At 49.0% G+C, this 27,599-nt stretch overlaps 1 protein-coding gene across 2 annotated transcripts in view; it reads right to left on the bottom strand.

Moving 5' to 3' along the window:
* Positions 1–26,660, bottom strand: part of SLC28A1 (solute carrier family 28 member 1) — a 78,668-nt gene extending 52,008 nt beyond the window's left edge. For both annotated transcript variants that reach the window (XM_052659717.1, XM_052659718.1), the window contains exons 1-8: positions 25,841–26,660; positions 24,746–24,857; positions 23,236–23,324; positions 20,064–20,158; positions 15,258–15,441; positions 7,860–8,001; positions 7,146–7,259; positions 5,313–5,390 (exon numbers count right to left, since the gene is read on the bottom strand). In XM_052659717.1, coding sequence (XP_052515677.1) covers positions 5,313–5,390; positions 7,146–7,259; positions 7,860–8,001; positions 15,258–15,441; positions 20,064–20,158; positions 23,236–23,324; positions 24,746–24,841 — 798 coding nt within the window. In that variant the 5' untranslated portion in view covers positions 24,842–24,857; positions 25,841–26,660. The remainder of the gene's footprint in view (positions 1–5,312; positions 5,391–7,145; positions 7,260–7,859; positions 8,002–15,257; positions 15,442–20,063; positions 20,159–23,235; positions 23,325–24,745; positions 24,858–25,840) is intronic.
* Positions 26,661–27,599: the final 939 nt, after the last annotated feature.

The following is a 27,599-nucleotide window of genomic DNA, read 5'->3' as shown; positions in this document are numbered from 1 at the left end:
CTTCCAATTCCAGTTTCCCATGCCCTAGCCTTAGTGATTGGGCCAAGAACAGTCACATGACCCAAGGCAGATCAATCTGAAACCTACCCTGGAGTTTTTTAACTAGAGCAGGCAGAGAAGAACTGGCCTAGTTCTGGGTGACATGCTGTAAGCATGAGTATCTGGTGCTGCTGGGAGCCAGGAGGAGATCTGGTATGAAAGAGTGAAGCTGACACTCCAGGATGAGCAGAGATTGGAAGCTGAGGGCTGTAAGCCTGGCCACTCCGGGGCCCTGGTTTCAGCTGGCAGCAGCTCTATTTTGCTCCAGTTAGTGAGCCAAGAAACAGTCTTCCCTTTCTCCTCCCTTTAAAGCAAATTTCAAGTGAGTTTCTGTCACTTGCAACAAAATAGGCCTGAGAAATACTGTTTTCTTCTAAACCAAGGGAAAAACAAAGACCCAAGGTCTGGGGCCCCTTCATTTCCACTGTCTACCAAGGAAAGGGCCCTGATATCAATGCACAGGAGCTAATAAGCCAGAGCATTACACCTGTTCCAATCTTGATTCCAATACTCAATAGCTTTATGAACTTGCACAAGCAAAAACCCCTCTGAACCTCAGTATCATCATCTGTAAAAAAGGGATAATGATATTATTTCCCCCATTGTTGCTGTTCAGTCACTAAGTCAGGTCAAACTCTTTTTGACCCCATGGACAGCACCATGCTGGGCTTCCCTGTCCGTCACTATCTCTTGGAGTTTTCTCAGACTCATGTCCATTGAGTTGATGATGCCATCCAACCATCTCATCCACTTTTGCCCCCTTCTCTTCCTGCCCTCAATCTTTCCCAGCATCAGGATCTTTTCCAATGAGTCGGCTCTTCACATCAGGTGGCCAAAGTATTACTTCCAAAGAATACTCAGGATTGATTTCCTTTAGGGTTGACTGGTTTGGTCTCCTTGCAATCCAAGAGATTCTCAAGAATCTTCTCCAGCTGTTTTGAAGTGAGTGCCTGACACGTAGTCCTCATTCCATAACTCGTAGCTGTTCTTATGACTTCCTTTCCCTAAGCTTTTCTGCTCTGTTCCACCAGAATCTCAGGTCAGAGTGATACATCTTGAATTTCTAGGGGCCCTGGAGCTTACTGCAAAGCCTGTGTGTAGTTATTGGCTCTAGGGATTTGGGAAGCTCTGGCCTCTGCTGGGGAGGTTTGAGGGAAGAAGAGCTCAGCCCTGGTCTTGGGCCAAAGGACATGCTGCTCAGGGACACGTAATCATGGGAATGGTGGCTCAGCCAGAGGAAGACTGACTGTGTGGGAGCCTAACTCTCCGCCAAGGGCTCACAGAGCCAGTCATTCCTAGCAGGCAGAGAGACTTCCCACGTGCACAGAAGAATCATCATTTATTCATCTCATCATTCAGCAGAAAGCAGTGTCCCAGGCACTGGGCAGGGTTTTTTCAGGGCTTGAGGTCAGTTAACTGACACTAGTGTAAGAACCAGGCTGAGAGTCAAAGAACTGATGCTTTTGAATTGTGGTGCTGGAGAAAGACTCTTGAGAGTCTCTTGAACAGCAAGGAGATCAAACCAATCAATCTTAAAGGAAATCAACCCTGAGTATTCATTGGAAGGACTGATGCTGAAGCTGAAGCTCCAATACTTTGGCCAGCTGAAGGCAAAGAACTGACTCACTGGTGAAGACCCTGATGCTGGGAAAGATGGAGGGCAGGAGGAGAAGGGGGCAACAGAGGATGAGATGGTTGGATGGCATCCCCAAACTCAATGGACTTGAGTCTGAGCAAACTCCAGGAGATAGTGAAGGACAGGCAAGCCTAGTGTGCTGCACTCCATGGGGTTGCAAAGAGTCAGACAAGACTTAGTGACAGAACAACAAGGATAAGAAGCAGGCTTTGTCCTCAAGTAGCTAAACGTAAAGCACAGGTGGCGCTAATGGTAAAGAATCCGAGTGCCAATGCAGGAGATGCAAGAGACATGGGTTTGATCCGGGTCAGGAAGATCCCCTGGAGAAGGAAATGGCAACCCACTCCAGTATCCTTGCCTGAAAATTCCCTTGGACAGAGGAGCCTGTTGGGCTACAGTCCATGGGGTTACAAAGAGTTGGATATGACTGAGTGACTAAGCATGCAAGAGCAAACACAGCTGCAGCATGTGGAGCTTAAGTGACGAGCTTCATACAGTGGGTCCCTCAGCCGTATCCTCCCCCTCCCCCGCCTTTGTTCCCCATGGTGGCCTCTCTTCTGGACGGTGTTAGTCTGGTGGTCCCTGAGTCATCACTTGGTTGTGAGGCAGCCTCCTCGCTGGTCACCTATTCCAAGCATCCCAGCTACAACCCTTCCTCCCTACTATTGAAATCACAACCATCCCAAAGCTCCAGTCAAGTCTTTCCCTGCTCAAAAATCTTCAATAACTCCTCACCTCCTGGGGGACAAAATCCAGGTGCCTCAGCCTGGCATTTAAGACTCTTAAAGGACTTCCCTGGTGGCAAAATGGATGAGAATCTGCCTGCCAATGCATAGGACACAGGTTCGATCCCTAGCCTGGGAAGGTTCTACACGCAGAGCAACTAACCCTGTGCATCGCAACTACCGAGCCTGTGTGCCGCAACTACTGGGCCCAGATGCTGCAAGTGCTGAAGCCCATGTGCCTAGAGCCCATGCTCTGCAACAAGAGAAGCCACCTCAATGAGAAGCCTGTGCACTGCAGCAAGAGAGAAGCTCCCACTCTCTGGCAGAGAAAGCCTGCTTGTAGCAGTGAAGACCCAGCACAACCAATAGACAAATAAAAATTTAAAAAGATACGGCCTCACCACACTTGCAGTTTATCCCCTAATCCATCTTTTCCTTCAAATAGCTTACACACCCAATGAATTGAATTATGTCCTGTTACGTTACACAGCCCAGCACTTTCTCACCTCCATGCCATTGCCCAGGCATTCCTTCTTCCCGCTTATCTCTATCTGTCCAATTTTTTTCTTGCCCTGAGGCTCCAATTCAAATACCACCTCCTTCAGGAGGCATTCTCACTGTCCTTGTTTTTAAAACTCTCTCCCTAAATGGATTGCCCAGGCACTTTCCTTTGTGCGAGTTACACTTGAACTTGACTGCCGGGGGAGGTCGAATTGCACAGTGTTATATGTTTGCCTTGTAAAGTGTGAGAAGCCACCAACTGCCATTCTCTGTCCAGTGGACGTGACAAATCACCCTGGAGCAGGACTTCACTGCTCCTCCCAGAAACCTTGAGCGGCCCCTACTTGGAGATGCAGATGTGAAGGGAGCTGTCCCTCCCAGCCTCAGCCCTAGGACGATGGTGTTAGGGGACTTTTGGAGGGGCTGACAGAGGCTGCCCCTCTGATCATCTCCCTGCACAGAAGTGATCTCAGAAAAACATGATGGACAGATTTGTCCTGAGAGCACGGGAACCTGGTCCCTTTCGCTTTCCTCCCAAGGCTGATGTTACTAGAACCCTTGGATGGAGTGGACATTTCCCAGAGAGTTGCTGGGGCCAACAGACAACTGAAGCTCCCAGAGGACCACACCTTGAGTCAGGGATGGGGGCAGGCTGGAGGTATCTGGACTCACAAATTGGCTTGACACCAGCTCAGAAGGCAATGCCAAGTCCATGACTTGGGCTGGAAGCTTCTGAGACCCAACACCCTCAGCAGGATGGGGAGGCTCTGGGAACAACGGCTGAGTGATGGCAAAAAGCAAAAATCTCTGAAACTGATCCTGCATGGTAGCCCCACGGTGACAGTGGTCCAGGACATGCTGGAGTGGGCAGCACCAATTCCCATCTGTGTTGCTATGGAAACGGGGCAGAAACTGGGGCCAGCTAGTGGGGAAGTGAGGCCCAGGGCTCTCTCTCTCTCCCCACCTGGCATTTGGAAGTGAAACTCAAGCCTGAAGCAGCCTCAGGGTCCTGAGACAATTTGGATGTGAGGCAGGTGGAGAAGCTACACTTGAGATCCTACTAGAGACACGTAGGTGCCTGGGCAGTCAACTGGACAAAGAAGAAATATAACCACAGTTCCACCCGGAAACAGTGATGCAGTCCCACCATCGAATGCTCAGCACAGGCTTCCCTGTTTTAAATTAGGGCTGGGAACATCCTGGTGGTCCAGGGGATAAGAACCCACCTGCCAATGCAGGGAACACGGGTTCCATCCCTGGTTTGGGAAGATTCCACACGCCATGGAGCAACTAAGTCGATGAGCCTGCACTCTAGAGCCTGGGAGCCACAACTACTGAACCCATATGCTGCAGCTACTGAAGCCCTCACACAGCAAAAAAGACCCAGCGTGACCAAAAAGAAAAAATAGGGTTGGGGCTCTACAATTACACAATAGTCTTTGAGTCTTTATCTCAATTTCCTCTATAATATTTTGCACTGTTGTAAGTCAGAAAGAGAAAAGCAAATATCACATATTAATGCATGTATGTGGAATCTACAAAAATGGTACGGAAGGAACTATTTGCAAGGTAGAAAGAGAGATGGAGACGTAGAGAACAAACAGATGTATGGATACCAAGGAGGCAAAGGAGGGGTGGGAAGAATGGAGAGGTTGGGATTGCCACATATACACTACTACGGATGAACTAGATAACTAATGAGAACATACTGTATAACACAGGGAACTCTACTTAGCGCTCTGTTGTGACCTAAATGGGAAGGAAATACACAAAAGAGGGGATATATGTATACAAATAGCTGATTCACTTTGCTATGCAGTGGAAACTAACATAATACTGTAAAGCAACTATACTCCAGTAAAAATTTTTAAAAAACATATTTTGCACTGCGGAAGGCACATAATACACATTTGCTGAAAGGAGGGAGGGGGGGACTGTAGGTCTAGGAGAATCCAGAGGAAGGACTTAGAGCTTGCAAGTAATCAGGGTAGGCTTCCTGGCAGAGGTGGCTTGGGAGGGGCCTTGAAGGAGGAGCCCGCGAGAGGATCATATGTCCCTGTATCATGTCAGGGGCTAAGGTCACAGCAGATGCCATCTACATGTCTCCACCTACTTTTCTCATCCTCAACCTCCCAGCAATTCTACTACTGGGGGATTCATTTTCTAGGAAAATAATACAGATATATCTTACTTTTGCAAGTTTGCCAAAATATACTGAAAACATACCCCCAGGTGAGCACATTGCCAGGCCCCTCCGAGGACCCCAAGGTTTAAGCCTCATTAGCTTCCAGTAGCTGGGCTCCACCAGCAGGAGCCCTCCCCCTCCACTGGACCGGGCTTGGACGCCCCCACTAGCTAGAGGCACCCGGCAGAGGCTGCTAAATGCTTTGTGAGCCAAGAGTCAAGCTGACCTGAAAGGCAAAGACATCCTTGACTAGAGCCTCCCCAAACACGAAGCTGGAGCCGGACTCAGTGTAGCTCAGGAATATCTGAAAGGAGAAAACAAACAAAACCAAACCCGGGAGTGAGGCCAAGAAGGGTGGAAGGAAGAAGCAGCAGCAAGGGAACCAGGTTGGGGTGACCTGGAGAAGCCTCGCATGCTGCTCATGCCTTCCCGGCAGCCCAGAAGAGAAGAGAAGGACTTGGAGGCTGCAGGATGAGCCCCCAGGCCGTGGCCTTACAGCAGGGGGACCATGTGTGTCATTAAAGCCACACTTGCTCCTTCTGAGTACATCTTCCAGAAGAGACGCCAAACGGTACAGAAATACTCTGAGATGAGAGTTGTTTGGACAAGAACACTGAAGAAGAGACAGAGGAGGAAGCAAACAGTGAACTGCCTGGAGAAGGCAGTCAAAGGTGGTGCCCCTGTGCCTCCCCACTGAGGGCACAGCCCCAGCCTGTCCCACCCCAGGCTCCTGGCCTTGGTGTTACAATCTGGCCACACTTCTTTAAGAGCCCTGTATTTAGGACGAAAACATGGACTGTGACTGCAGGCCAAGTCACTTCTGTTGCCAGGGCCTCAATTCTCCCGTTTATAAAATGAGGGCTGTGCCCAAAGCAGCAATCTTCCCAGGTGGCACTAGTGGTAAAGAACCCACCTGCCAATGCAGGAGACAGAGAGATGTCAGTTCTATCCAAGGTAGGGAAGATCCCCTGGAGGAGGGCATGGAAACCCATTCCAGTATTCTTGCCTGGAGAACCCCATGGACAGAGGAGCCTGCTACAGTCCACTGGGTTGCAAAGAGCTGGAGTAACTGAGCACGCACGCCCAGAGCAGCAAGTGTCTTTTTCCATCACGACACCCATGCAAGTATCCTTGGTATGGCCAGCGGGAGGGCATGGGCAGAGCCTGGACAGGTGGGTTCTCCCTGTCCCACCCGAAGCCCTCCCTGTAGAGAGTGCATGGAAATTCAAGATAGTGAGAGAGGGATGAGTATAGGGTCAACCTTGTGTCCTCCATAACTTATATTTTAAGAAGTAATTCATGACTGCTCAATGATGTGAAGGAACTTAATGATACTCAAAAATGGTTAAAATGAAAAAAACAAGGTTAAAATGATAAATTTTGTGTTATGTGATTTCATCACAATAAATGAAATTTTAAAAGTGTAACTTCAACAAGCCGAATATTATTTTTATCACACATACACACCAATACTTTGGCCACCTGATGCCAAGAGCTGACTTGTTGGAAAAGACCCTGATACTGGGAAAGATTGAGGGAAGGAAGAGAAGAGGGCGACAGAGGATGAGATGGTTGGAAGGCATCACGGACTCAATAGATATGAGTTTGAGCAAACTCTGGGAGATAGTGAAGGACAAGGAAGTCAGGCGTTCCGCAGTCCATGGGTTGCAGAGACAAACGTGACTGACTGACTGAACAACAACACTTATATAAACCAAATCACTTTCAATTTTTAAAGCATTTTTAACTATTGTAAGTTCCTTTCCTGATGAGGACCGAGGGCAATAAGCCCTGGGCCTGGGTATCCTAGGAACCTTCCTGTTTTGAGATTCTCTTCCACATCAGGCCACCCTCTGAAAGGACTGCTTGTTTGGGCAGGTAGGACCAGGCCTGAGGGAAGCAGCAGCTGTGCTGCCCAGCCTCCCACTGCCCAGGGGTCTGGGGCCCCCCACACACCCACCACCTGGTCACAGTCCAGGCCACCTCCCTCCAGTGCAGAGGCTTTTCCTCCATCCCCGGCAACCCAAGACGCCCGGGCAGCTACACGCCATGTACACACCTGGATCTGGTCGCCCAGCCACTGAAATGCAATGAACCCCGGTTCTGTTCTGATGACGACAAGTCCTAGTACAAATTGCAGTCCAAGACCCCAGAACACAGCTCGCCAGGACACCTGCCACCCGAGAGAAAGGTCTAGGTGAGCTCAGCACCTGGGGAGGTCCACAGGGAGCAGGTGGGCACTGCTGAGGGGCTCTGGGAGCTTCGGTCAGCCTGTAGGATGAAGCCTGGACCCGGCCGGAGCTATGGGCCTGTTGCTGATGGTTATATCCCCCATGGAGTGCAGAACAGGCCACAAGGCAGCAATGGGCCTGGGCAGTGGGCAGGGGCAGGGCCAGATCTAACCAAGGACCAGCCGGGAGCCCTGGCACTTGGTCCCGGGGGATCAGCTGGGTGGGCAGAACCCTGGCCTCAGGGCCTAGCCTCAGCATAACCTTTGTCTGTCTGGACCATCTCTCCCACATAGTCAGGGCTCTCAGCCATTCTGACCCCACTCCCTCCAAGCACTTCCTCCTCCCCAGCAGAAGGGAGCTGGACACCTAATGGCTGGATAACCTCTTGGCATTGAATGACTTCTTAGCAGGGATCCCTTTGCCCAGGTGTGGCTCTGGAGTCTGGGGGGAGGTGTTAACCACTCTGTGAAACAGGGAGGGGACCTGACGCTGGAGAGAGAAGGGGCTGCAGCCCCTTCTTGGCCTGACAACTAAGCACTCACTGCGCAGTGATGCTTCGAGAGGGCAAAGAGCAGGCCAATGAACACGCAGATTCCGCCAAAGGACACCAGCTGCTCAGGCCGCTGAGAGGTGTCCAGAGCCAGCCACAAAACCAGGCCCAGCAAAGCAGCAAGGGCTAGACCCCTGAAGGGAGGGGCAGAGAGTCATTACTGTCAGCATCTCCCCACCCCCACACAATAGCACCCAGGGCCCCAGGAAAGGGTACTCAGGGCTAGTGCAGGAGAAGGGGGAGAGTGCTGTGTGACCTCTGACAGACCACCTAGCCTCTCTGAGTCTAGTTTCCTCATCAGGTAAATGAAGCCAAACACCCCTCCCACCCTCAGTTCTCAAGATTGCTGAAAGAACTAAATCAGAGGATGTGGGTGCTCCGCTTAGCATGGGGTCAAGCACACAGCAAGAATCCTCATAGCTGCAGTGATGCTCAGCTCAGCCAGCCTCTGGCCTTGCAGGGTGACGTGGGGTCTGTGTGGGCTGGAACTCGGCGCCATGGGCCATGGGCTCTGCTCCCCTAAAGCCCAGAAGTGGTGGTGTCAATCAGGGATACCGGGCTGAGTACCTGAGACCAATGACCGAAAGTGACTTTTACAGCCATGTTTCCCTCCCTGGGGCTGGGATCTGCTTGTCCAGCAGTATGTCTGTCTTCCTGTATTAGTAGCTCAGTCCTGTCCAGTTCTTTGCAATCCTATGAACTATAGCCCACCAGGCTCCTCTGTCCATGGGATTCTCCAGGCAAGAATATTGGACTGGGTACCTACTCCCTTCTCCGGGAATCTTCCCGACCCAGTGAGAGAACCTGGGTCTCCCACATCACAGGTGGATTCTTCACCATCTGATTCACCAGGGAAGACCTGAATGTCCAGCAGGCAGCCTAACAATTTAAGAGCCCAGGTTCAGGGTCTAACCCTGACCCAGCCTTCAACTCCCTGGGTACTACTAATCACAGGTGACGTTCACTGCGCTCCTACTATGTGCCAGGAACCATGCTGAGTGCTGAGAGACCTATAGGAATTGTCCTCAGCCTGCTGCTGCTGCTGCTAAGTCGCTTCAGTCGTTTCCGACCCTGTGAGACCCCATAGACCGCAGCCCACCAGGCTCCCCCGTCCCTGGGATTCTCCAGGCAAGAACACTGGAGTGGGTTGCCGTTTCCTTCTCCAATGCATGAAAGTGAATATGAAAGTGAAGTCGCTCAGTCGTATCCGACTCTTTGTGACCCCACAGACTGCAGCCTACCAGGCTCCTCCGTCCATGGGATTTTCCAGGCAAGAGTACTAGAGTGGGGTGCCACTGCCTTCTCTGTGTCCTCATCCTAGAGATGTAAAAATTAACTTGCCCCTGACCACCCGTCTAGAAAGCAGCAAAGCCGAGATTCAACCCAGGCACTCTAGCAGCAATTCTGTTCTCTTAACTAGTTCTATGCATAGTCACCAGCCGGTAAGAGAAGGACCCAGGACCTGAACTCAGGCAAGCTAACCCCAGAGTTCACTGTTTATTTCTGGTGTGTTTTCCAAACTCCTATTATGCCAGTTCCATTGGCCTAATTTCTGCCTTGTCTCTGAGCCACCTCTATGCCTCTTTACTTACTGTTATCCTTGAGGTTAACTGGTGTTATAAACACTTAAATGCATGTTTGGAGGTTTATTTTTTGGGAGGGAAGGTTTTTTCTTTTATCCTTACAGCTGCAGGTCTTAATTGTATTTTTCTTATTTTTAAACATTTTTTAAAAAACTTTTTATTTTATATAGGAATATAGCTGGTTAACAATGTTATGATAGTTTCAGGTGCATAGCAGAGTGACTCAGCAATATATATATATACATAATGGATCCATTCTCCCCCAAACTCTCCTCCCACCCAGGCTGACACATAACATTGAGCAGATTTCTCTGTGCTGTAGAGTAGTTCTTTGCTTGTTATCCATTTTATTTTATTTTTTAATATAAATTTATTTCTTTTAATTGGAGGCTAATTACTTTGCAATATTATATTGGTGGTTATCCATTTTAAATACAGCAATGTGTACATGTCCATCCCTAACTCCCTAATTATCTCTTCCCCCTGGCAATCTTAAGTTCTCTAAGTCTGAAGGGCACAAAGATTTTTCCGCTATGTTTTCTTACAGTAGTTATATAATTTCAGGCTTTACATTTAGGTTTATCATCTATTTTCAGTCAATTTTTTAATGAATCGAGTTTGTTTCTCTCTCCTCCTCCTCTTCCTTGTCCTTCTCTTCTTTCTTCTACATATGGATATCCCATTGTTCTGGCAGAATTTGTTAAGCTGATTATTATTTCTTCACTGAATTGCCTTAGCACTCTTGTCAAAAAATCAACTGGTTTTATATAATAGGTCTATTTTTGTACTCTGTTCTGTTCATTGATCCATTTGTCTGTCTTGATGGCAACAACACATTGTCTTAATTACTGTACCTTTACAGTAAGTTTTAAGGACAGATAGTGAAATGCATCAGCTTTGTTCATCTTTTTCAAAATTGTCTAGGCTATTCTAGGCTCTTGGCATTTGCGTAAGAATTTTAGAATCATCTTATTATTTCTACCCCAAAAGTCTGCTAGAATTTTGATTGAGATACTATTAGAATCTATAGATTAACTTGAGAATTGATATATTAACAATATTGATTCACTCAATCCATGAGCTTGATATGTTGCTCTGTTTATTTAAGTCTTTTTATTATATATTTCTCTCAGCAATGTTTCCTAGTTTTCCATGTACAGGTTTGGAGGTCTTTTGTCAGATTTATCCTTAAGTATTTCATATGTTTTATGCTATTCTAAATGACATTTATGATTTTAATTTATGATTGTTTGTTGTTAGTGTATGGAAATACTATTGCATTTTGCATGTTAAGCTTGTACCCTTCAATCTTGCTAAACTCACTTAATAGTTATACTAGCTTTTTGTAGATAACATAGAATTTTCAAGCTTCCCAGGTGGTGCTAGTGGTAAAGAACCTGCCTGCCAATACCGGAAAAGAATTGAGGGTTCAATCCCTAGGTCACAAAGATCCCCTGGAGGAGGGCATGGAAACCCACTCCAGGATTCTTGCCTGGAGAATCTCATGGACAGAGGAGCCTGGTGGGCTACAGTCCATGGGCTCACAAAGAGTGAGACACGACTGAAGTGACCTAGCATGCAAACACATAGGATTTTCTATGTAGACAATCTTGTCTGTGAAAAAAAACTGCTTTACTTCCTTTCTAATCTCTATGCCTTTTATTTCTTTTTCTTACCCAATTATACAAGCTAGAACCTCCAGTACAATGTTGAAAAAAATTAGTGAGAACAGGGGTTTCCCTGGTGGTCCAGTGGCTAAGACTTCATGCTCCCACTGCAGGGGCCCAGGGTTCAATCCCTGGTTGGGGAACTAAATCTCGCATACTGCAACTAGAGATTCCATGTGCCGAAACTAAGACCCAGCACAGCCAAATTAAAAAAAAAGAAAAGATGGTGAGAGTGAACATTCCTATATTGTTCTTGATTTCAGTGGATAAGCACTCAGTCTTTCACAATTAAGTATGAGATTAACCATAGATTTTTGGTAGGTGGTCTTTATCAGATTGAGGAAGTTCCCTCATATTCCTAGTTGGCTCAGAATTGTTTTTCAGAAATGGATATTGAATTTTGTCAAATGCTTTCTCTATCTATAGGCATCATCATATTGTTTTTCTTCTTACAGTCTGTTAATACGATGACATTGATTGATTTTTTTAACGTAAACCCAACTTTGGACTCCTGAGATAAATCCTTCTTGTTAATGACATATTATACCTTTGTGTATTATTGTATTTGGTTTTCTAAAATTTTTTAAATAAGTTTTACATCTTTGCTCATGAGAGTTATTGGTCTGCACCTTTAATGCGAGTATTGGTATGGGAAAGGGTTAGAGCTACCATCTTGCTATTTACTTGCTATTTGTCCCATCTTTGTTCTTTGTTCCTCTTTTCCTATTGCTCTACCTTCTTTCAGATTAACTGTTTAAAAATTATTCTTTATCTCTTTTTTTACTTGTTAGCTATAATTCTTTGTTGTGTTATTTTAGTGATAGCTTTAGCATTTATAGTATATATCTTTCGTTTATCACAATCTACTTTGAAGTGATATTATATCACTTTAAATGCAGTATAAAAATCTTACAGCAGTCTAATTTCATTTCTTTTCCTAGCCTTTGTGCTATGGTTGTTTACTTTCTTATTATATGTTTACAAACTGAACTGAACTGAACCATACATTGTTCTATTCTTGCTTTATAAGTTGATTTTAGAGAGATTTAAATAATGAGAAAAATAAGTCATTTTATCCACCCACATAGTTACCCTTCCAACACTCTTGATTCCCTCATCTAGAGCTAACTTTTCATCTGGCATCATTTTCCTTCGGTTTGAAGACTGTCCTTTAACATTTCTTGTAGCGCATCTCTGGTTTTAATGTCTGATTCTTTCAGCTTTTGTATATCTGCAAAAGTCCTACTTCTCCTTTCTTAAAGGATATTTCATTGGTGAAGAATTCTAGATTGACACACTTTGTTTTCATTTCTGTTTTTTACAGTTTCACTGTTTTCTCATTTGTATTGTTTTTGAGAAGAAATCTGGCATCATCCATATCTTGTTCCTCAGAACATATGTGTTGTTTTTTTTTTCCTCTAGCTGTTTTTAAGATTTTTCTCTTTACTGATGTTTTTAAGCAATTTGATTATGATGTGCTTTGGTGTGGTTTTCTTCATGTTTCTTGTGCTGTTGGTTTGTAGAGTTTCTTGATGCTTGGGTTTATAATTTTCATCAAATTTGGAATTTCTTATCCACTGTACCACCAGGGAAGTCTGGTTATATGTTTTAATTTCTCTCAGATATAACCTAGAAGTAGAATTGCTGGGTATGGCAACACTATGGATAATATTTTGAGGAACTGACTGTTTTCTATTGCAGTTGCATCATATCATATTATATTTCTATCAGGAGTATATGAGGGTTTCAAAATTTTCCACATCTTTGCCATCACTTGCTATAATCTGTCTTATTTCATTATAGCCATCCTAATAGATGGGAAATGGTATCTTGTGATTGCTTTTTTTGGGGGGGCTATGCTATATGGCTTGTAGGATCTTAGTTCCCTGACCAGAGATTGAGCCCATTGCCATTACAAGAAGAGCATCATCTCCTAACCACCAGGGAACTCCCTTATCTGCATGTATTTTTTTTAAAGGAAACTTGATAACAATATTTCAAGTGAAAACCCAGTATCAGTGATTTGTCATAAACAGAAGATGACTATAAAAATAAATCCTCTTATAAGTCTATTTAATAAACAGAAGGCAAATGTAAAAACAAATCTATTTATAAAGAAAATGAAAAATTTGTTTATAGGCTGACTTAAAGCATTTTGCTGTGGTATGTAGATATTACTTTGGGAAACACCCTTGTGCCTTGCACCTGCCTGGCTTAGTCACTGGGTATTCTTTGGGCATCAGTTTCTTCATCCACAAAAAGAGTACCTCTTTTAAGCCATAGAAACATTTTTTTTCCCCAGCTAAAATGTTTTTTGCAAGCCTGTTTATAAAACAGAGTTGTCTGATGGAAATGGAAATTGGGAGGAGGGGTGTCTGATGTTCCTCTCTCCAATCTCCCTCACCTGCCCTCTGGCACCTCCACAGTTTCCAGAGCTCTAAGGAACCCAGTTTAAAAACCAGGGGATCCTGGTGAGACAGAGTGGGACCCTATGGTCCTTGATCCCCGACCCCCAGGTCCTTTGCCTGCCTTTTGTCTGTGCAAAGAATAATCAGAGAAATGAGAAATGCAGAAACAAAGGAAGATAGTCAGAGGAGACCAAATAACAATACTGTAGTCATTAAGCAGAGCCAAGGACCTTCAGTTCCTTCTCAAGGGCCATAGATAATATTCTGAGCCATCTCCTGTGAACTGTGAAATCTTACAGATACTGAAACTACCCCCCCAACCAGGTGGAAGAAGTTAACCACATGATGACCAGACTATACCAATGGCATAAGCTGCCACAGTTCCGAGAACCAGCCTCAAAGAAATGGAAGGAAACTGACCCTGGACCTGAAGATTAACTATACCTAAAACAATCAAGATGACGCTGGTCAGACCACCAATGACAATCTGAAGATGACTGTCCAAGATGACTGTGCTGTTTCAGCATGTAGCCCCCTCCCTTGGCCTATAAAAGCTCTCACCCGCTGCTGCTCATGGGGGGAAGTCGGCCTTTGGACAGATGTCCCTGAACACCTTGTCCTGCCCTCAAGTTGCTGGCATCTGAAATAAAGCAAACTTTCCTTTCCACCAACCTGGCCTGTTTACTGGCTTTGGGGCAGCGAGCAGCCAGACCCCACACCTTTCGGTAACCCAAGGACTTCTCCTGGTGGTCCGGTGACTAAAGCTCCTTTCTCCCAATGCAGGGGGCTCAGGTTCAATTCCTGATCGAGGAACTAGATCCCACATGTCATAACTAAGATCCGGCACGGCCTAAATAAATAAATAAATATTTAAAACAAAACAAAGAACAAAAGGATCTCAAACTGTTGCTCAGGAAAGTGGCCGGCTACATCAGAATCCCCTTGTGGCTAACTAAAAATATTAACTAATAGGACAAGAATTTGAAAAAGAATAGACACATGTTGAAATGGTAAAGAATTTGCCTGCAATACAGGAGACCTGGGTTCGATCCCTAGGTTGGGAAGATCCCCTGGAGAAGGAAATGGCAACCCACTCCAGTATTCTTGCCTGGCGGGCTACAGTCCATGGAGTTGCCAAGAGTCAGACACCACCGAGTGACTACCATTTCACTTTCACTTTCACTTACGTAAAACTGAATCACTTTGCTGTACACTCGAAACTATCACAACATTGTTAATCAACTATACTCCAATATAATCTAAAAAGTTGAAAAAAATATATTGACTTCTGGACCCCAATTCAGATTGCTGAATCAGACTCCAGGGGTGGTCCCCAGCAGCTGGACGTCTCACTAAGGCTCTGGGTGCTCTGATCATAGCACTGATATGGGCCCTCCCAGCTTGAATGGGCTGGGTTCTCTGAATTTAGGAAACTGTTGATTCCTGTCCTCAGGTGTGAGAGCCACCTACTGTAACTGGAGCAGAGAATCAGATGGGAAGTGGCAAAATACCACAAAGACGCCACAAAGCTGCCTCTGCAGCTCCCCAGCAAGACCTGCCCCAGGGCTCCCAAGAGGCAAGCAAGTGTGTGGGCTCCCCACAACCCAGGAGCCTCAGTTGGGACAAAGACCGAAGTCCTCCTCACCCAGCCCTGGCCGTGACACAGGAGCTGACTCAGAGGCCCTCCACCCATGTGCCTGCCCACCCCCATACCCCCTGGGGACTCACTTACCTCTTAAACCAGAGTTTCAGGCAGGGATGCCCTAGAGGTTTGACACACCTCAGCAGCGTTGGCCCCAGCAGCCTCTTGAGCAGGCTGTGGGCCAGGAAGACGAGGACCACACAGGTGAGGACGAACAGTGCCAGGGCCCTCTGGAAATTCAGGATGCAGGCGGCCAGCAGGAAGGCAGTGTATGCTGGGAGTAGGTGGAGGATGAAACAGAGAAGGGATTGTGGATAACGACACTGGCCTCTCTGGGACCCTGCTGCCCTAGCTTCAGCTCCACCTACCCCAGCCAGAGATCTCAGAGCCTTAGTTCTTCTCTGGTAACGAGCACAATCGTCTCGGCTTAGAACGTGTGTGAAAGGGCTTTGCAGACTCTAAAGTGCTGACCAAATAAATGTGAGGGAGGTGTTGAAGGAGGCGGTAAGGTAGCATGAGGCTTCCCAGGTGGCTCTGTGGTAAAGAATGCACCTGCCAATGCACGAGACGCAGGAGACCTGGGTTTGATCCCTGGGTCAGGAAGATCCCCTGGAGCAGGAAATGGCAACCCACTCCAGTATTCTTGCTGGGATAATCACATGGACAGAGGGTCCTGGTGGGCTAGGGTCACAACGAGTTGGAGACAAGTGGGTGACAGCGCACGCACACGCACGCGCACGCGCACACAGACACAGACACACACACACACACACACACACACACACACACACACACACACACGAGACAGCATGAACCACTGAGCATCAGTGGAATGCCTGCCATATTCTAGAGCCTTGGTAGGTTCTGAGGACAGAGACGGGTAAGTCAGCTACTCCAGAAAGGCATTGACTTCTGTGTGCCAGGATCCCATTCTAAATATTAATCAATGATCATTTTTCTTCCTGGAATTTCCTTTTCCCCCTTTGCCCTTCTCTCCATTTGAGCAGCTAGGCCCATCTGTGCTCTACTTCAAGAAAGGAATATGATAGTGGAGAGCAGAGGAAAAATATCTCCCCCTGGCTTATGGATTCCAAGAGCCAGGGCCCTTGAGGGGAAAGAGGCGGGATTGGATTGGGAGTCTGGGGTTGACACATATGTAGTATTGATAATGTGATTGAAACAGACAACCAGCGGGGACACGCTGTGCAGCACAGAGAACGCTGCTCGATGCACTGGCAACCGGAACGGGAGGGACACTCACAGGGGAGGGCACAGGTGTGTGTGTGGGTGATCCCCGTCGCCGTGCAGTAGAAGCGCAGCAGGGCTTCCCTGGTGGCTCAGCAGCAAGTAATCTGCTTGCAATTCAGGAGCTGTAGGAGATGTGGCTTTGATCCCTGGGTCAAAGGGCATGGCAACGCACTCCAGTACTCTTGCCTGGAGAATCCCAGGGATGGGGGAGCCTGGCAGGCTGCCGTCCATGGAGTTGCAAAGAGTTGGACACGACTGAGCAACTCAGCACACACCCAAGTACCCAATGGGGTCTCCTGCGGAAAAGGATAAAGGATATTTCAAACTGACAGATAATTCAGTTTCTCCCCTCAGTTGGAACAAGGAAATTGAAATAGAAAATAACTTGAGTTATGGAAAATGAAGTTACCTTTCTCTCACACAGAAAGATGGGGACACCTGTATGGGTGTCAGCTAGAAGCACACAGGTGAGGCCCTGCAGGGCAGGGGAGGGATGCAGGCGCAGGGCTGTGGGAGGTCAGCAGAGGGGGAGCTGGCAGGAGAGAGGCGCCAAGCTCGGCGCTCTATACCACTGCCAGGATTACTCCTCACAACCAAGCCCCGGGTCGGTACTGTGTGATCCCTGTCCAGAGATGAGAAGCAAACTGATTCACAAAGGGAGGAAATCGGCTGGGATACCCATCCAGGTCTGTCTGCGGCCAGCAGGGACTGGCACAGCATGTGGGAGATGGGGCTGTGTAGACAGGTCCTCCAGGCAGGACGGGGCAGAAAAGCGTCTTAAGAAGTATCTCATCCTTCTAAGATCCCTGTGATCTCTGGTGACAGGACTTTGTTCCTTTTGGGCGCCCCTACACACTCTTAGCCCATGTGGTCCAGCAGAGCCTGACCTTCTTCACAGGAGGAGGACCCAGGAGGAGCACATGACCTGAGATACGCCCATCATAGACATACAGAAATATGGGCAACAGGCACACTCTTCTGAGACCTGGGACACCGAGGCCCTCCATGTCAGTCTGCCGCCAATGTTATCTTGGCATCTGTGGAGAAAGCCCACCTAAGGCGAGGAGGCCACTGCTTGAAATCAAAGCAAGTGCTGAGAACATGAGCTTGTGCCGTGCCTGCTTCAGAAAGTCCGTGATGAGCCTTATCATAGGAGACACAATACAGTAAAGGCAGCGGAGAGCTGGAGGAAATCAAAATCACCCGAACACGGAGAAAGGAAGGGAGCTCCTGGCAGCCAAGACAGGAGGGGAAGTAGGACGGGGAGGGCCATTTCCACGACCTGCTAGATGGAATTCAGCCATTTCCTCGAGAGAAACAAATCTGGGTCTGAGTGAAGGTGGACACAAGGGGAACCAGAAGGCCCTAGCTCAGCTTCTGCCACAGGAAGACTTCCCCGCCTCCGACATCCACAGGAGGAAGCTGCCGGGGCCACGAGCCAGCCCCAGCTCAGCAGGGGACCCCACTTTGATTTAATCACAAAGACTGGGGCCCTTGCTGTCATGGCTCCGTCCTCTCCCCTGTGCAGCCCCCACGAAGGTCTGGGCAACCACACCACCTCCCCCTTTTATTTCCCACCTTCCACGCCGAGGCAAGCCTGCAGCCGTGAAGACGTGCCCTTGCCTGGGCCCCGGAACCCTGCTTCCCTGTGCCCAGGGAACCTTGCTCTGCTGGTCACCTCTGCCACCTCGCTTCTACCCTTCTTTCCCCAAACTCCCTGCCTCAGTTCAGAAAGCGGGTCAAACACATGCTCTCCCTTGAAACCGCCACACCCTTCTATTAATATCCCTGTCCAGGATTTCCCTGGTGGCACAGTGGATAAGAATCAGCCTGCCAATGATCTGGGAATATCTCATATGCTGCGGAGCAGCTAATCCTGTGCATGGAAACTACAGAACTTCCGCTCTAGGGCCGTTGAGCCACAACTAATGAGCCCCTGGGCCACAACCACTGAAGCCCACACACCTCAAGCCTGTGCTTCACAAGAAGAGAAGCCACCACAATGAGAAGCTCCCGCACAGCAATGAAGAGTAGCCCCCACTCACCGCAACTAGAAAAAGCCTATGCACAGCAACGAAAACCTATCACAGCCAAAAGTGAATAAATAAATAAATGCGTATTCCCACCCAGTTCTCATTAAAAAATTTCTCAGGAGAGCTGTGTAGACTTACTGTCTACACTGCCTCTCCTCCTGTTCTCCAATCCAGCTACTGCACCTCTGCCCCAAGTCGCCATGATCTCCTTGTCCCTGAAGTCCACAGGCACTGCTCCAGCCTTGTCCTGCTGGTCTCCTCACTGCAGAGATGCTGGCCATCTTTCCCTCCCTCTGGCAGCCCTTGGCTCCTGGCCCTGTGCTTGCTGCCCCCACCTGCACACCTTCTCAGGCTGTCTCCGGGCCCCTAGTCTTCTCTCCCTCTTTCTGTGTGACCAGTCTCCACGTTTCCATCCATGAGCCACCTCTCAATTCATTCTCCAAGCACCGCTGGGAAGCCTCTTCTCCTGGAGGGCCTGGCAGCAGTTCCTTCCACTCATTGTCCAAAAGAACTCGTCATCGCCCTCCCAGCGGAGACCCCCTCCTCCACCTGTGGTCCCTGGCTCTGGTCACTCATCCCGTGGCCCAAGCAAAACTCCTGGATTCCAGGGCCCCCTTTGTCCCACACAGAGATCAGCTCCCAGGTCTGACTGGTGTGGCTTCCTGAGGATTTCTCAGATCCACCCCCTCCATCCTCCACCCCTGCGTCTTCTCCCAAGTGTATAGTGGCTCTCAATTGTCCCTTTTCCCATCTTTCCTGCGTGCCTCCTCTGGGTTTCCACAATGTTAATCCAAGCTTGCCACTTCCCTGCTTAAATCCTTCGATGGCTCTCTCTGGCCTTGCGAGTAAAATCCAAGTCTCTCCAACCCCCCTTCCCAATACTTGGCCCCTTCTCATCCCTCCAGCCTCCTCTTCTAGCACTCCTGGTCTAGAACTTTATCTTCCAGCCACTCGACTCTTTATCAGCTGCCTGCCCACATGCTGCAGGTTTCCACCTTTGCTCATGTGTCTCTCTACCTCCTCACTCCTCTTCCTTCCCCTTTTACCTGGTTAATTGCTATTCACCCCCGGCTTCCCTTGTGGCTCAGCTGGTAAAGAATCCGCCTGCAATTTGGGAGACCTAGGTTCAATCCCTGGGTTGTCCCCTGGAGAAGGGAAAGGCTACCCACTCCAGTATTCTGGCCTGGAGAATTCCATGGACTGTATGGTCCATGGGGTTGCAAAGAGTCAGGCACGACTGAGCGACTTTCACTTTCTGTGAGACCAGAATGTTATCTCCTCCTGGAAGACCCCCCAACCACCCCCACAATCCTTCCCTGGTGCTCCCAGATGGCCCTCTGAATTATGTGGAAATATATGTTCCCCTCTCCCTAACTGATCAGAGAGTTACATTGAGAATAAGATCTCGTCTGGCTTAATTCATATATCCCAGCTTCTGGAACAAGAGCTGGCCCTGAGTTGGTGCTCAAAACCTTTGTCAAGTTGTTGGGTAAGTGAATGACCCTGCCCTGAGACATGGATAGCTGGGTTGGAGGTGGCTGAAACCTGGGTGGTGGGGGCAGGGGGCTAGGCAGGAGTGACTGTCTCCCTGGAAGGGGCTGGGCCCAGAGCTCACCAGTGCAGAGCAGGCCTATGCAGATCCACCGGAACAGCTGTGCGTGCTCCCTGCAGAAGTGTCTCACTCTCGGGGCTGGTTGCAGCCTCCTTCTCCTGAGGAGAAGACCAGCAGGGTCTAAGAGAGGCTCCCCCACCAGACCCCCACACCTGTGGGGATCCTCAACACTTCCAGGCAGAAGCCACTCAGCTTCATCCCCAGTAAAATGGCAACACTGGCCTTGACATCCCCCAGGGCCAAAGGTCAACCCCAGCCCAGAGGGAACTTAGAATGACTTGACTGCAGCCATGAACCTGAAAGACGGTTGCTCCTTGGAAGAAAAGCTATGACAGACTTAGATAGCGTATTCAAAAGCAGAAACATCATTTTGCCAACAAAGGTCCATATAGCCAATACTATGGTTTTTTCCAGTAGTCATGTATGGTTGTGAGAGTTGGACCATAATGAAGGTTGAGCACTGCAGAACTGATGCTTTCGAATTGTGCTGGAAAACTCTTGAGAGTCACTTAGACTGCAAGGAGATCAAACCAGTCAATCCTTAAGGAAATCAATCCCAAATATTCATTGGAAGGACTAATCCTGAAGCTGAAGCTCTGTTACTTTGGCCACCTGATTTGAAGAGTGACTAATTGGAAAAGCCCTGATGCTGGGAAAGATTGAAGGCAGGAGGAGAAGGGGACAACAGAGGATGAGAAAGTTGGTCAGCATCACCGACTCAATGGACATGAGTTTGAGCAAACTCTGGGAGATGGTGAAGGACAGGGAAGCCTGGCATGCTGCAGCCCACGGGGTCGCAAAGAGTTGGACATGATTCAGCCCTTCACTGCTTCCGGCCTCTGTCTGTCCGTACCAGCTGCTCCTCGGCCTGGAGCAGCACCACTAACTACCACAGTGATGCTCCAGGCTCCAGGGTTTGCGAAAGCATGAACCATGGGAAGAACCTCACCCATGTATAGCAATGCACCAGCCACCATGGCTGCCTCGCATGCCCTGTCCCATTTCCACCTGTCTGAGGAGCAAGGAGCCGCCTTCGGAGGTACCCAGCTCTGCACTTATTATACCTGTGGAAACTTATCTTCTGAGTAACAGCTCCTCCCAGAAAAAGGGAGGTATCAACAGCCCACCGGCAGCCATTTGGCACCCCCACTGCCTTCTGCACCTGGAGCAAATGCCAGTTCTTGTCTGGACACTTGGCCACTTGACTGTCCCCAGAGGAAAGACTGAATAGGTCCCTGGGGACCTGAATAGCCTCTGGGGTCCCCCAGCCTGAGCATATAGAAGATGCTCACTCACACTCATTCAGTCACCACTTTTTAAAGGAAAGTCTCCTCTCTCTGTCCCCGCCTCTCACCTCTTATTGCTACTCAGTTGCTCAGTCATGTTCGCCTCTTTGCAACCCCGCAGACTGCAGCACACCAGGCTTCCCTGTCCTTCACTATCTCTCCACCTCCTAAGTGAGGCATTTTTCTTCAGTCTCACCCTAAGGCAGACAGACAGACAGACTCTGGCCCGTTCCATGCTTGAAAACTGCAGGACGCTACGGGGCTCCTGGGCTCAGAAACCTTCCAGCATCCATGATCTTCCCAAAGGGCAGATTAAAGCAGTTGCTAATCAGGGAAGGGAGTGGAGGCAGAGACAAGGGCAGAGCAGCCAAGAAACAATAATGCAGCCTTGGGTTAGGTCCTGGTTCAGCCTCCAGGAACACACATAAGGGTATTTTTGAGCTTTTTACCTAAGTAAAACCCAACCAATGGAAAATGTCAGCATTCTTCATTCCAGAAAAGACCACTGGAGGCCAGATTAAAGACACCAGAGAAGTTCATCAAGACGTCACTTGAGACTTGACTAGAGGCGTGCAGGCCCCGCACACACCCTAGTGTTGTCAGCACCCCACCCTCGAGCTGAAGAAGGAATTCATAGGCCTGACTCCATCTTAGGCCTGTTCATGCTGATCATGCTCGGCCACCTTTCCACTGGACTCTGAACTCTGTGTTTAGTGCCTATGAAAACAACAATAGAAGGATAAGACCCCCTCCAGGCAGGGGAACCTTGAAGATCGTATCTAGGTTACTCATCGCCTGAGAGAAAAAATACACTAATCACCCATTCCTCCAGACAGGCCATAAATTTTTCTGTATCTATTGGAGTGTAACCTCGGGTTTATTGATGATCGGCTAATTGTTTGACTGTTCGAGCGCATGAGCACATAGCACGTGAATGATGGGGTTATCGGGATTGTCTTTTCCTTGGTTTATGTAAGTCTCAAGGAATTTGGAGTGGTGGGTTCAGACACGTACATATGGGGTATAAAAGATTTTCACAAATGCTGGTCGGGGTCCGTGGCTAAGAGGAGACTCTGCCTTGGGCCCGCCGGTGTAATAAACTGCACCCCACTATCTGCATTGTCCTTCTGAGAGAGTTTGTTTCCTGGAACGCGTGGCTCCAACAGAACCATTGCTATAAAACTCCTCACCAAATCCACCTGGGTGGGAACACACAGTTTTGAGGGCACGAGCCTGCTATGTACCCCTTTGGCTGGCAAAGCAACCAAGCTACTCATTTCTGCTTCACTCAAAACTCCGTCTCTGAGATTCGATTTGGCACCAGCAAACAGAGGCCATGTTTTTGGCATCATGTTCTCATCAGCTCAGGATCTGGCCAGTGAGGACCTCGCAGTAGGCCTCGGTGTCAGCTGGCCGAGCCCTAGGCTCCATTTGCTGCCTGTGTGACCTGGGCCTGTTTCTCTCCCTCCCTGGGCTTCAGCCTCCCCATATGAAACAAGGGGCCTGGGCCAGTCCATGGGGTTTCAAACTAAGCCTCAGGATTCCCTGAGGTGCCCCAGAGCCGGATGGGGTAGAAGGCAGCTGGGGAGTTGACAGGGGGCCAGGTTGGTACAGGGCCCCCTTCCAGCTTCAACCAGAGCAGCCCCCCAGTATAAACTGAGGTTCCCAATGGGAACTTGCTTCAAAGCTGGTTGGGAAACTCTGGCCTGGCTCACCTCTGAGTCAGAGGCCAGCAGAACTCACTTGTTTCTAAAACACGTTTATTCCTTCCCTCAACAAAGGTTCAGGGAGCCCCCTCCCCATCAGGGGGCCAGATTCCCCACCTCTGCTCCCCAGAGGGGCCTTCTCCCCAAGCCAGCCAGCCCATGTCCCTCCCGGAGACCACCTACCATCCCGAGGAGGGCTCCGGGCCAGCCTTGCTCCAGCTGTTCCCAACTTCCAAAGGGCTTGAGTTGCTGCCAGGGTCTCGGCCTTCCTCCTAAAGCCACCAGAGAAGGAGCAGAGTGTGCCTCCCGCCTCAAGGGAGAACTATGGAGGAGAGCCTGGAGTGTGAATAGACCCAGGCTGCCCCCAGTGTGCCCACGGGCATCTCAGGAGTGCACTGGGGCAGGGGCTAGGCACAGGGAACAACCAGAGGGAGCTTAATTCCAAAGCGTGTGCCCCGAGCACCTACTGTGTCCTGTGCTCTGTGCTAGACTGATTCTGCCCTCAGGGAGCTCGTGGTCTGTGTTGGAGCGTGGGGGGCGTGGGAGGAGGCGGGGGGGGGGGGGGGGGGGGGAGGTCAGTGTTGCAGAGAAGCAGCCAATTCTGACCCTACGATGGAACTATTTCTTTGACTTGCTTTTCATTGCTTTTTAAATTATAATCATATACAGTGGCCCGCCTCAGGGGACCTTGCCCCTCTGCTTAACTGCTAAACTAAAGTGCCTTTGTTCAGGACCCTGTTTACCTGTGGATGGCAGGAAGGAAGAAATTAACCCATCCCCAGCCTGAGGCTTGCCATTCTAGGAAATGTTTGCAAGATTAATGGCTTTTTTCTTGGCTTCCTCACCTCCTCACATCTCTGACCTATAAAAGAACCTGGCATCCAGACCCCATAAGATGGTTATTTTGAGGAGCTAGCCCACCATTTTCTCAGCTCCCTGAATAAAGTCTTTACCATGCCTCAACCCTTTGTCTTTCAGATTCATTGGACTGTGTGCAGCGAGCAGAGGAAGCCTAGACTTGGTAACAGAAGGTAGGCTCAGATGATTAAGAATTTCCCTGCAATGCAAGAGACCAGGGTTTGATCCCTGGGTCGGGAAGATCCCCTGGAGAAGGGAATGGCTACCCACACCACTATCTTGCCTGGCGAATTCTATAGACAGAAGAACCTGGCTGGCTACAGTCTATGGGACCACAGAGTCAGACAAGAGTGAGTGGTTAACCCTCACACTTTCAACAGGAGGTTGGGAAGGAAGAGGGTGTCAGGCTAGGCTCCAAAGTACTAGGTGGTGGACTTCAACCTGGCCATTCCAGAGCCAGAACAAGATTGCTGCTCCTCAGAGGCTGGGGCTTCCCCAGAGATTCCCCCATGCCCTCTTTGTGAGGCTTCTCCTTATGTTTTAGATCACAGCTCAAATGTCACTTCCTGGTGGAGCCATTCCCTGACCTTTCAAACGAGGACAGGCAGTACTGGCTCTTGGTGGGTGTGCAGGGATGTTTCCTGAGTGATGATGGAGACTGCTCTGTGCAGGGGGTGGGGAGGGGAGGTCAAAACCCTGGGGGGCGGGGTGGGGAGGGGCAGTTCCCAAGTGTTCAAGCAAAGAGGTGAGGAGGAGATAGGGGTGGGAGGAAGATGGTGAACAAAGGACCCTCCCACCAAGTGGGGGGCAAACCAGGGTGGGGGAGGGGACAGACCAGACTTTCCAACAGCTCAGCACCCCTGTTGTCCAAACCGTTGGCCACTGAGGCAAGAGAGATGGACTCTCTTCCTCTTGGTGTGTCGTCCTCCATGTGCCAGATCTTGCAGCTGAAAGACAAAGTCAGGGCCCAGAGCTGAAAGGGCAGGCCAGGCAAGACCTGGCGCAGCCTGTCCCATCCCAGCGCTCAGCCCTCATTATGTCAGGGTCCCCAGGGACAGAGGAAGGGCCCGTTCCTGCTCTCCTGAACCTGTGAGGGGCAACTCCTTGTAAGTCTGGGAAGTCAGGCAGAAACTGGGCAAGTTCCACCCACTTCACAGAGAAGGAAAGGGAGGAATTCTGTGTAGCATGTGTATGTGTCTGATATAGAGGCGTTTTTCTGAAGCCTGGCCCTAGCTTTCATCACTCCCTGCTGCTGCTGCTAAGTCGCTTCAGTCATGTCTGACTCTATGCGACCCCACAAACGGCAGCCCACCAGGCTCCCCCGTCCTTGGGATTCTCCAGGCAAGAACGCTGGAGTGGGTTGCCATTTCTTTCTCCAATCGTGAAAGTGAAGTCGCTCAGTCGTGTCCGACTCCCTACAACAGGTTAAAACCATTGCTATCGAGTGATATTTTCATTGTTTGATGTGCTCCCATCTCTGAAAGACAGAAATATCCTGAAGACATCATTCAAGTCCCTGAATACAACTGTATCTGAAATCAGTACTCCCTCCTGGACTTTCAATTACAAGAGCCAATATAATCCTTTTCTTCTTCTTTCTTTTTTTTTTTAGGGGGTGCTGAAGCTCAGTTTGTGGCCTAAACTCACCTATAAATAAGAGCCCTAACTAACACCCTATCTCTCTCCACTTCTGCCCCCTCTCTTTTTCTCCCTTTTGGGTAGTACCCAACCCTGTCCAAATGCCAGCCTGACTAATCTCACATACCCGAGGGCAAGCACACAGAGCCACACACAGGTGCACACAGGAGCCCAGGGACATGTAGGGAAGTACACACACAGGCAGAGCCTGGGAAAGCCCAGCCACCCACGCACACATTCAAACACAGACACACAGCTGCACAGAGGGGGGCAAGCTCTGCTCCCTACTCACATATTTGTGGTCAACAAGTCTCTCTGGGGGACAGACGGAAGTGCGTGTTTCCACGGAGATGGGCTGGATCCAACCTGCTTGGGCTTTGGCCGGTCCTCTCATTTCACTGGAAATCCCTGGGCAGAGTCCAGAGTTGAAGGAGGCTGGGCCTCCCACCTGGCTCTGTCCAGCACCAACTCTAGAGCCCTGGGCCACAGCCGGGGCAGGGACTTGACCCTCTCTCAGGGAAAAGAGGAAATGGGGCAAGTGGGCCCCATCTGGACCTGGCCCTTAGAGCTCCTGCCTAATGACTAAATCCTCCTTCCTCATCTGTGATGCCCTCCTCTCCATTCTACTTCTCCCAAACAGGCCCACCTCTTCCAGGAAGCCCACCTTTATTACTGTCATTCTCCCCTGTCCCCTCCTGGGGCCTCCTTTTCCACCTGTCATCAGGGGTTCTCAGTTTTCTGGATCATGTATTTTATCTTTCATTCTGTATTTTCCCCAGTCTCCCTTTTCTCACTGCATCAGTAATTATAACAGCAACCTATTTTCCTGAGCTTGAAGATAAGGAAAGCAGTGTAGTACCACAAACAGTAAAAGTGTTTCAGGTCTAAGAGGTCTTGAAAACAAAATCACATAGTTTGCCTCTTTGTTTCACTGCTTTTTAACTGATACCTAAGCAACAGCATGCAGAGTCCATGGACAAACCCTTTAATGTTTCAGTCCTGTAACTAAATATTAAACTTATCTGACAGGACTGACAACACCTCTTTAATAATTAATCACACAGACATGTGACAGAATCCTTTGTGATGCATAAACACTTCCTGGTAACACAGAGAGGGAATTACCAGCACAGGCTGGTTGTTTTGGAAATCTGGGGACCATGATGGATGAAGGGCAGGGGTACCTCTTCTCTTAACAACCTTTTTTTGGCCACTTTGATTACCAAAGTTACACATGCATCATTGAACATTTAAACATTATAGAAACACACAGAATGCAGAAAGTTAAAAGTCCCTCTAATCTGAGCCTTCCAGAGATGACCACCACTGAGCTTATGGAATTTTTCTCCAGATTTTTTTCGTAAGTGGATACTCTTTTATGTTACTCATTCTACAAAAGAGGCTCATACTCTACCAGCTTTTTTTTTGCAGTTTGATCTTTTGGGTAGAGATCCACACTGCGCCCTGCTCACTCTGTTGGGGGCTCATGTACTGCCTTGATCATAAACTAAATGCTTGTGGCATGCTTCTGGTTTATCCAAGGAGAAGACGTGCCACCCTGGGCAGCCTCCACAGGGATGGGCTTGCAGCTGCTCTGTGGGAAGGTGGGGGCTCATCAAGCCCCAGCAAAGGGCAAACTGGACTGTACCTGCTTCTCTGCCTCTGCCCCTTCTAACCTCTCTGTCCCTCGCCTCGCCTCTCCCCTCCCCGCGTCCTCCTCCGTCTCCTCCCCTCCCCTCCTTGCTTGGTTTCTCTCGGTGCCCAGAGAGAAGCCAGGAGACATGACACATCTAGGAGTAACCCAAACTGTTTCGAAACATTGCCTACACTTTGCCCTAGAACCTTGACATCTCTGTGTGGCCTGACTTCTCCAACAAGGACTTAATAGGCTGTGCCTCTTGAAATCGGGCTTCCCTGGACCTCCTGCAAAGCAGGAGACCCCGGTTCAATCCCTGGGTCGGGAAGATCCCCTGAAGAAGAAACTGGCAACTGGCTCCTATATTTAACGAACCGGGAGCTTAGAGCCCAAAGAGCTAGATTTAGTCCTGGCT

This window comes from Budorcas taxicolor, chromosome 21 (assembly GCF_023091745.1).
Source record: "Budorcas taxicolor isolate Tak-1 chromosome 21, Takin1.1, whole genome shotgun sequence".
NCBI lineage: Eukaryota > Metazoa > Chordata > Mammalia > Artiodactyla > Bovidae > Budorcas > Budorcas taxicolor.
Note: the sequence above shows the minus strand (reverse complement) of the source record. Positions and strands in the feature narration are given on the sequence as shown.